The 10579-nt window shown below is 42.6% G+C and overlaps 1 protein-coding gene across 1 annotated transcript; it reads right to left on the bottom strand.

Annotated features, from left to right (window-relative positions):
- Nucleotides 1–1616: 1616 nt before the first annotated feature.
- Nucleotides 1617–7616, bottom strand: LOC125967326 (ephrin-B2a). The gene is made up of 5 exons (XM_049718321.2): nucleotides 7247–7616; nucleotides 6200–6483; nucleotides 4680–4772; nucleotides 3629–3742; nucleotides 1617–2398 (listed from the first exon to the last, which is right to left on the bottom strand). Exons 1-5 carry the CDS (start codon nucleotides 7360–7362, stop codon nucleotides 2013–2015), a joined length of 993 nt encoding a protein of 330 aa, XP_049574278.1. The 5' UTR covers nucleotides 7363–7616; the 3' UTR covers nucleotides 1617–2012.
- Nucleotides 7617–10579: the final 2963 nt, after the last annotated feature.

Here is a 10579-nt window from a genome sequence, read left to right as displayed (position 1 = left end):
CAAGCGAGGTCACGCTCGCCTTGCCCCTTCCAAGCCGACCCCCGACTCCCCACACAAAGCCACTGGTGCAAGCAGCCTCTTCCGCATGGAAGTGCGATGGGGGTGGGGGAGTCGGCCAACTTCACATATGTCCCGTGGGGGGCAGATGAAAGCATGCAACTCTCCCCTCGTCTCCAAGCTATGCGTTCTGCACCAACCCGTACTTGGATGGACAAACACAATTTCCGGCCGCTTTTTATCATGTGAAAATTCAAACTTGCCCTCTCACGTCGTAGTGACGTTCAAGTGTTTATTTGAGATCCAACCCCTTTGGCCATTTCTGTACCTTCTTTCTAAACTGGCCCAGAAAAGTTTAGCTCCTCCCACTTGGGAGGCCATTAGTCCAGGGGTCCCTGTTTTGTTCTTCCTATAAAGGCCTGACTGGCCATTGTCTCCTTGTGACCTCAGGGGTCAACTGAACTCACCTCGCCTGACCACAGCCTATTCAGCTGTGAAAAAAAAAATCTTGCAAGAATAACTCACTGGCGCACAAACCGCAACTACTACAGCTTTTAAATCTTAACCAAACTGTATTTACACTCACGGGCCATTTTTGTATACCAATAACAAAAAATAATAATAACTGCATTTATCTTTTGTTGAATGTAAAACGTAGCAACACAAAGTATAGCCGCAATCATCAGGAGTCAGCGCAGGAGCTTCCCCAGTGACTGAGAGGCTCATGGAAGCTGACAGGTTGAAAATGTGTCGCATGATGTGGCTGAGGGAGCATGAAACGTGTTCATCCATGGATGCCGTGCATGTTGCCACAGGAGAGAGAGACTGACAATGAACCAATGACTGTTTTTTTTTTTGTTTTTTTTACGTGACTATAATTAAAGATAACGTGATGGCTCTTATGGCTGTGGATAAAAACTTTTTTTTTTATTTTCAAATGTGTAATTGTTGAAACTACAAATCACTGCTAGCGGCTATAGCGCCACCTGTTGCTTTGGCATGCACTAAACTCGCGAATATATTTTATTCGTTTCACAAATGGAGAAAGCTGCTTTTAAATAAATCGTGCCAACGCTTCATTTTAAATGTAAATTGGGCAAACTCCAAAGAGGAACGTTCAGCGTCATATCTCATTCATGTTATCTTTTACTCCGTAAGTAAATATTTTAATATACAAGGGAGCCTTCCTCACTCTAATTTGTCAAGCCCGACATAGCAGAGAGAAGCTCTCTGCTCTCGAGGGCAGACTGACATTCGATGTCCCTTGCACATCATTAGAAGCTGAATAAAAATACATGCACTCTGAGCAATGTCACACTTGGAATGGTACCCAAAGGGAAGCACAAACCCAATGTATTTTGTCTTTTTAAAAGGATTGCTTGCTCTTCGCCTAACATGGAAAATGACTTCTTTGACTTCCTGCTGTTTGCTAGATTAACTGTCATGTTATGCATTTTTTATTCTGAAGGAAATGTATGAATTTTGTCATGTTTCGAGACCAACGTGAGTTAAGCTTCCTTATTTTGTTTCATGCTTTTTTGCTCCTGAAGCTGCAAATTAGTGTTGATCCAAAAAAAAAAGTCAAATTCATTGAAGCACAGTGATTGCAAAAGCCAGCATACAAGCCACAAATTCCAAATTTTATTTGCCCTAAAACAATTACATATGCATTTGAAAGTTCTAGAAAAGAAATGTGAAGGTGGTAAAAGTAGTGGAAAGCGTTTCGACAATTTAGGGCTCGACATCAGATCGGTATAATAAATTAAATTAAAAGAAATGAATCTGAATACATAATGTACATATTTACGCAAGATACAAGATGACACTGTAAATTCCCAAATATTTAAAAACGGCTTCAATTAGTCATCAGAATGGGAAAATCATTTATTTACTAAATGTGTGTAAGTGATTAGGCCCTCTGATTGTCTGTTCCCAAAAAAGACTCCATTTATCCCCAGAGCCAATAATGTTCTTAGCAAGGGGAAAAAAAACAAAGTCATTGTAACCCGCCAAAATTAGACTTTATAGTAAATGTTGGTGGGGCTCTGCGGCGTAATCTCCTTAACGACGTACACCGGGGCTCCATATTCGCCGCTCAGACGTTCGAAATGTCGACAGAATCTGCTGTCGGAGGCCTGCAGAGGAAAAACCATTTCGCTGCGGTCCGAGCCAACGTTGTCGCTGCTGATGCTGTCCCGTTTGGGCACGGCTAAAGTGTTGAGGGACACGGACGCGGATTGCTGGCGATCTGGGCCACAGCCACGCCACTTCCATAGCGCGGCCGACACCATGACGATGAGGAGGAGGAGAATCGCACAGGCCGAGACAACCCATATCAAGAGTCCTGGCGCCGAGCCGCCGTTGCCACCGGGGTTGACTTGGCCTGCTTCTGAGCTCGCGTCTGTCAGGGGTAACAGAAATGGAGATAAAGGAGGCGATCAGAAATGAAGCGTGGGGACGTTTGACACGTGTCAAAACGACAGCCTAAAGGCACTTATCAAAAGAATCGGACTGACGATGAGCACTTGCAGACTGGTATTTGCTGGAGGCCAATCAAGCGGAGGGGCTTCCACTCGAAGAAATACATCGATACAAAGCGGCAAGTCGAAAGAAAACAAAGGCGGCGGAGAAAGATGCCGCCGCTCACGTTTTGTTCAAACGGCAGGCTGAGAGCTCACCAACAGGTTTCTTCACACCAGCAGAATAATGGCCCAGGCTCCATTACCGAGAAATTGCAGACAGCTTGAGCTCATCAGGGAAGACTTGCGTTATAATTCATAGCCTCGGGAGTTTCACCCAAATGTTTTAGTCTTAACCTAAACGAGATTTAATTTGGCTGGTTTTGTTTTAGAGCCTGAAATTGCAAATGTTTGGAAAAGTTTCATCAAGGCTAAAAACTGCTTGTGCAAATGGCTCCTTGGTCCTCCCCCCCTCCCAATTTTTTTTTTATAATGCCATTTTTCACCTGCATATAAGATGCACATCCCTGATGTACAGTACGAGTTGAAAATACCAAAGACGACAATATTGTTGTGTTTGTGTTGCTCAAGATAATGACTTTACTCACACCTCTTCAGTGCTCTTCACAATCTTTACACACTTCGCATTCTAAAGTCACACATACGCTGAACGTTTTGCATCGGAGGTGCGTGAGGACAAGCAGTTACTGTGATTTGTTTTGCAAGTAAAGAATATGTCTTGTGCTATTGTCAGAGAATCTTTTTAGTAACATAAAAGGAACAAAACATTCCAGTGTTTACTAGATCATTGTTGAAATCACCACAAAAGGGGAAAAGGAGGGGTTGCGCTTTTTTGGGTGATCTTAAATAGTCATTTAACAAGCCGGGACATTTTTGTGCCGCATTTTATTATCACGCAGAGTAGCTACTCACTCAGCTTAGCATCCGACTATTTTACTTGCTATGTTTGGCGATTTCCAATTGGTCCAAGTGGGTCAGTTGCCTCAGTTGGGTTTTGGTATTATAAACAGGCGTTTGGCGCCGTTGTGGGTGTGAACACAGCCATTTTGTTGCCAGTTAACGCGACTCCTCTCATTCTGTTTAAAATCATTCTCCATTCCAAACATCTATCAAAGACAAAAAAGATGTGTTCATAATTGATTTGAACTTGCCGGTTTTGTTCTCGCTATCATTACGTCCAGATGCATCCTTTGCGTTCGGTTTTAGTTGCGTTGGTGGAAATCTGCTCGGCGATTCCTGCAGTGTTGAACGAGGATCTGAGGAACCTGCAACAGAAACAATTGAACACATCAAGGACGAAAGGACGGAAACATTCATTCTCATCATCCACTAATTTGTTTCTCCAAAATGTTACTTTAGGTCCTTTCAGCAATTTTAAGGACTTTGTGTTCACATATTCTATCTCATACTTGCACGCAGGATATTAATAATGTATAGCAAATAACTGACTTGAAAGTTCAATTTCAAGGCAAAGGCACAAATGTTCCTTTTTCTCGTCGCCTGACGCGAATCCACGCTCGCGGACGTTTAATTGAAGGAGACAACGACATCTGTTCGGTTGTTCCTGCCTTCTGCTACCAATCAATGTTTGTTTGTTTGTGCCGAGGATGTTTTGGAAATGCGACATGAAAGCAAAGGCGTTTTTTTTTTTTTTTGCAAGATCAGTTGACAAACACGCAAAATGCTGAATTTTCATGTTGAAGTCTAACTGTTGAATTATTCACGCAAGTAATGCTGCAAAACTGCAGTTTGGGGCTTCAAGAAATTTATAATTCCCGAGTATTTAGTTAAGCATGCAGAATGGTGGTGTTTAATCTTTGGAAACGGGTAGCAACAATTGTTGCGGTATTTATCTTGACATCAATTATGGTTTTATCATAGCATTGAAGATTAGTGTCATGCAGATATTTAAATAAATACGTTTGGATGCAATATAATAAAAATGGGCCATCAGTTAAGTTGGGGGAGGTGAGCAGGAAGATTACCGAATGCCACATCTTGTTTAAAGAATTGCACGCAAGAAGGTACTGATGGTGTGCAGCGGTTGGAGATTTGGGATTATTTATGACCGACGGCAGTTGATGGCCGAGATTATCCGACCCCAGGGGTGTCAAACGATTTATTTTCGTAGTCATAGTTTCTTTCAGAGGGCCATTATGACTGTCAACACAACTGTACTGCACACGCCTCCATCTTTCTTGCCTTGTCCGACTCTGAGCAGCAGCTTCATGGATTTGCTCCTGCACACTCCTCCATTGGTGTTGTCCAGATTTTGCAGAGAGCCTGTAGATGTGGCTGACACACAGAGGAAGCAAGTAAACATATCGTTACTCCAACTGAAGATTAATGTCAGGAAGTAGGCTAAGAGTTTTGCCACTTGCTAAATGTCGCATCATTTTTCAAAATGCAAACAGCAGCGAAGCAAATGCTGTCACCGCACCAATAAATAAGGAATCGTATTGATAAGCAGTATCGACAATGTAATCACTAAATTGTCGTCAATCCCGCCCAGCAGCATCTATCTAATCACAAACTTGTCATGTAACCACTTTTATAGAGAGTATATAAACACAAACATCAATAAACCGAAAGCCCGGAAGCTGTAGCATTTTTGGATTAAATAAATTATCCCCATAAATGATTGAACAAATAAAATTTTTATTTGACAGTTGATGCTTGAGCTAAATAAACTTTCAGCTGGAGATGCTAAAGGATTATTGCGTAAATTTAATACACGTTGCTTTTGCAGAAGCAAGAACTCCCGGTCACCCCAGTCGGGAACGAGCGAGCGAGCGCACACACAAAGACGAACGGCACACAAGCGCACACACTTGTTAGGAGCATTTAGGTCAGATAACAACATCGCACAGGCAAGACGCCGCCATGCCATGAAAGCTCGCGTCAAATCTGCCTGATGCTATAAAAGCCTCGTGTGATTTGGGGCATGTAAGCCCTCCGAATGGCACTGTCCTGCCAGCCAGCCAGCCAGCCAGCCAGCGAGCGAGGGGCTGTCAAAGGCTGGCGATGCGGGGGAGGATGTTTGCTCACTTGCACTTGTTCACCCTCTCGTGCATCACTAAGATCCGCCGCTGTCCGATAACGAGGCCACGGCGGCGACTCTCACGCCACCTGACAACGTGCGAAGGCGATCAGGATGACGGCCTCTTGTTGCATCAGGAGGGCCGAGGGGAGGGTGCAGGTGAACAGGTGATGGGGCCAACCTGAAGAAGGTTTGGCCAAGGGCAGCTCGTTGAAATATTAATGTCGGCTTCTTATGATCTTTAAAAACGTCATTATTGAATTATTCAAACGTCGTGCCTAAGTGTGCTTAAAATGTTTAATGAAGGACTTTACTATCAAACTACAGACAAAAAAAAACAATTGCACGCTTTGTGCATTGTTCTTGTTTTAAAATCATCACCACTGCTAATGCTAAAGTCAATGTAAAATCCCATTGACATGCTAACAGAAAATTAGCATCGACTTCCGGGAGTGGCAATGAAATAAATATTAAATAAATAAATATTATAAATAAATTAATTAATTAATTAATTAAAATAAATATTATAATTAAATACAAACGCTTTAGCTAATGCTAAAGTCAATGTAAAATCCCATTGACATGCTAACAGAAAATTGCATTGAATGAATATTCACACACAAACATACACACTTTTTTTTTTCCATCATCGCCCAGCCCTGAATTCCAAAGACTAACTTACACGTGATGTAGTAGTCCTTCCCCTTGAGGAACTCCAGCCCCCACAGGTTGGGACTGAACTCCTGAAACTTGAAGGTGAACTTGACATCCCGGTGCGGCTTGTCACAGTTCAGCAAAGGAGTGTCCTTCTTGTTTATGCTGCAGCTCTCCATCTGACTTCGAGAAACCAAGTAGAGTCGGTAGAACTCCTCCTTTTCCCCCTTAGAGGCGTCCGCCCTTGGGCAGACAATGTCCATCTTGTCCCCAATCTGAGGGAAGAGGACCAGACCTTGACCTGGAGTGAAGCTGCGAAGAACAATAAACGGGCAATAAAAAGTCAACGGCATACTCTCAACGGGAAAAAGTAAATCATTTCCTCAAAAGGGGAATGCTCTTAAATATCGAATGGCCTTAATCAGGATGGGCTTACACGTCCCAAATAGCGGATCAGGGACAGCGATAGCTCAGTCTGCTGACCCATACGGATCACACCGGTTTGAGGGTCAATACCCATCGCAAATGAGAAACCAGAGAATTGGGACTTGGCATCATTTCTTCGCACGTTGCCTCCAGGCCATGTTTTGCTACTCACGCTTTTGTTATATGGCGCTCCGACATGTCGCAATAAAGCGTGTGCAAATCATAGTTGCTTTCTCCCCTTCCTCCACCCTCGCTCCAGAAGTGATAGATCAAGGCCATCTCATACATTCACACGGGAAAAATGTTTCTATCCAAAAGAACTTGCACTTCAAATAACTTTAGTTCAGTTTCTCGCATTAAAAAAGACGACTTTTGCATAAAATCATGTGTGCCACAATTCTATGTATATCAGACTTTTTATCTTCACAAGCTGGGTGAATACAGAGATGGATTTTTCCACCATTGTTCTTCTCAATCATCAGGTTTTCAATGTCCAGCTATATTTTTTCTGCTTGTGAAGACCAAACCTTCATGTATAGACACAGCTTAATTAAAAATCAATTTAAATCAAATCATTTCTTCTGGTCCATGCAACAAAGGTGACCACTCCGCAACATGGTGCAATACAAAGTAGAAGTAAAGTACCCACTTGGTGTTGGCGCTGCTCCACAGGATGGAGTCCAAAATGATGGCCCGACATGAGCTTATGATGACAGCCAGCAGGATGACGGCACCGTGGCTCCTCCATGTGACGCTTCTCCCCATCACGGGACAAAAGCCGCTCGTGGGCTCGCTATCGTAACACGCAGTGGGGGCAGCTCAAGGTGCCTTGCCTGTGCATGCGTGCGCGCGCGCGCGCAGCGCCTTCGGGTGCATCCTTTAGTTGTCGCGCTTCCATGAAGCTGCAGCCGCAAGTTCATTAAGCCTTCCACATTGGGAGTAATTGGGCAGGAAAATGTCTCGCGTGACCACATTCAGCCACCGAGGAATGAGATTGCGTGGAGAGGCTCAGCCATCAGCTGAGCGGCCGGCCCGCCCCTTCGCCGGCTCGTGCGTCGGGGTGGGTTGGCGCATTTTAGACACGCTTGCATCACATTGGATCCTTGGAAATAGTACAGGACCCAGTTTGGGTCATTTATTATTTATTTAAGGCTGTAGTTGACAAGATTCGTGGATTGCAAAAAAGAATGACAAGGGAGAATAATCGCGTTTTAGCAGATTGTTTATGCATTACATCATCTTATTAAAATGTAATTCCAGTTGTTGGTTTTTTTGTGCCAAGGCACATGTTGTCATTAAAATTAATTGACTGTACACCACCACGAAACCAGAACTTTGTATACTAAACAAATGATGATCTCGTTTCAGTTTACTCACACATTTAATTAGTCAGAGAGAAATCTGGGCCTTTTTAATTTAAAAGGAAAGTCAACCCTGACATTTTCTTTCCAACGTGTTCTATTATCTATTATTCTGTTGGATGAATGGCAACAGGTGGACAATAATTGGAACTTCTGCTATCTAGTGGAAAAGCTTTTGACCACTGTAGCTGGCAAAGATAAAAACACACTATATAATATATAGTATAGACTCAATCAGATGAATACACATTTTTCAGACCAGTATAGAGATTACGGTCATGGTGAAATGTAGCCAACCTTCTTGAGGTCGGGATTGTATGTGAAAATGTGTCTTTATGAAATGAGATCTCATTAGGGTGTGTAGGTGAATCTGAAAGAGTATCCATTGAGCGTATGATTAATGTCAGGGGCGCCGTATACGGACGGCATCACTATGAAGGACGTTTGTGGCTCACCAAAGTCAATCGAAATTAAAATGGCAGTTGTGAAGACGCCATGTTGTGCAGCATTAATGTACACACACATACACACACATTTAGTTGGTAAAAAAATCTTCAGATATTTTATTTATGTGCTGGTCCCAAAGTGAACCGTCCTACCACAACACTGAATACATCGAAAACAGACATTTTTTTGATTGGATCCAAATATAAAAATGTTTTGTAGCTCATCAAATGCTGAACACACTGCAATGACACCAACACTGAAGCAATGCAACATTTTGTCCAGGAAAGGAAACGGAGGCCGAATTATGATCTATTCCAACGTGGCTCATTAAATGTAATCCTTTGTCAATCAATTATTCATACAGCCTCAATTGTTACATGCTAAAACGAGTCTCACAGTGATGGCAGCGTGGAAACGTCCGTGAAGAATTGCTCAATGCACCTTTTGAACCTTTTTATTTCTGCTCCATATTCCTCAGTGGTGGCAATCAGCTCCATTCAGCTTGCGTGAATTTTCCCAAAGTGAAGCTAATGCTAACATGGCAGGTGTCCGGTGAAATCAACCCCTATCACGATTAGCATTAACCTCATTCTGGGACTTTGTCATCATCGCCCACATGGTGAACACGCTTTACCTGGGAAAGCTGAATTTTTTTAAACAGTCAATAATAAGATACCAATTGTACTGCATTTGTATTGCATTTTATTAGATATTTAATATATTTCAAACAGTATATTTTGTAATTATTGTGCTGATAATTACTGAATGTGATTTTTTTTTCTTTAAACACAGCTTCCAAATAGGGAAAAGTAAATTTTGCCGCAATTATGATGTGTAGACAGACTAGAAAGAAAAGTTTTAGTATGCCTGGAGCAAATTGAAGTATTCACTGACCTGCCTCGACGTAGCCCGACTTCCTCTTTTGTCAACGGGTTGCTGGTTGCCCATGTGGCTTCCCTCCACCTTCTGAGCGTCTCTCCCATTGAGCAGTGCATGTGAATGTGGGTGTCTTTTAAACATTTTATGTGACTCATGCAAAATCCCCCACAAAACTGTATCAAGAAAAAAAAAATCACACGTGAAAACTTATCTTGTATGTAAATGCAGCCTACAGAAGTGGTGTTTTCATTTCTGGAAATTTACCAGCTTGTTTACAGTTATGCTAGCAACACCGTCAGTAATTCACTTGTGTAATGAGGTCATGAAGTAGTTGGGAAAATGAGCGTGTCAAGTGAAATAGACTTTTCTAGTCATTTTTTCAAATTGAATAACCACTGAAAGTGATTCCCTACTCAAACACAATGCTCAGCTCTTTGACGCGATGACAAATTATGCTAGCAATTAGCATGCTAACTTGAAATGCCTCATGACGGACGGTGAATTCTTGGCACAACAAATCTGCAGCCATGCTAAACACCATCCATTCAAATTAAGATTTTATTTTTTTCTAGATGACTTTGAGCGAGGGATGGCGTACCCCCTGAAGTGGTCACTAGCCAATCAGAGATACTAACCATTATTATAATTATGTAGCTGTTCGCATCACTGGACAATACTAATGAAGAGTCCTGCTTTGGTGTGAGACGATTGTCTGAAATCATATCTGGTGACAACGTGTTGAGTCTCCACACTTTAATGGTGTCAGCCGGTGATGAGATGAATTGGAGGTAAAATGTCAGTTAAGGTGGGGATTTTGAGAGCTGTTCTTTTCCACTAAATGACTGTGACACAATCCTCATTAAGACTTCTCAGGTCACCGTTTGCATGTGATGGCCCGACGAGCAAGTCAGATAGTAATGATCTGATTCAGAAAGTGCAAGGTGGCTCCCCGTCGACACTTGCAAGAAACGCTCGTGCCAACTCTCGATATAAACAGAAGACGTGATTGTATCGAGAAAGTAAATGTGATAAGGGATGATGCAATACTTGCTGGTATGGGGAGGTGGGGGAAGAGTACTCGAATCAGGGGGGGCCCCCAACGGCCATGTGGAAATTCACAACTTGGGATTTTGTTTTTCGGTGCTTCTTGTGTTAGAAAAGCAATTCCTTCTCATGATATTTTCAACTTTAGAAGGCACAAGTGAAAGGTTTGCAAACGTCACAGTTGCTTTTCTAAGCTGTCTTTGCGCGTCACAGTTTTTCCACGTGGGCAACATACATGGCGTCACACCGTT

This window comes from Syngnathus scovelli, chromosome 4 (assembly GCF_024217435.2).
Source record: "Syngnathus scovelli strain Florida chromosome 4, RoL_Ssco_1.2, whole genome shotgun sequence".
NCBI classification, from domain to species: Eukaryota; Metazoa; Chordata; class Actinopteri; order Syngnathiformes; family Syngnathidae; genus Syngnathus; species Syngnathus scovelli.
Note: the sequence above shows the minus strand (reverse complement) of the source record. Positions and strands in the feature narration are given on the sequence as shown.

Excerpts from the sequence above, each read along its gene's own strand:
- LOC125967326 (XM_049718321.2), bottom strand. The coding sequence starts at position 7,362 with ATGGGGAGAAGCGTCACATGGAGGAGCCACGGTGCCGTCATCCTGCTG. Across the intron at positions 6,484-7,246 it reads TGGAGCAGCGCCAACACCAA|CTTCACTCCAGGTCAAGGTC; the intron begins GTGGGTACTTTA and ends TGTTCTTCGCAG. Across the intron at positions 2,399-3,628 it reads TGATAGCGAGAACAAAACCG|ACGCGAGCTCAGAAGCAGGC; the intron begins GCAAGTTCAAAT and ends TACCCCTGACAG.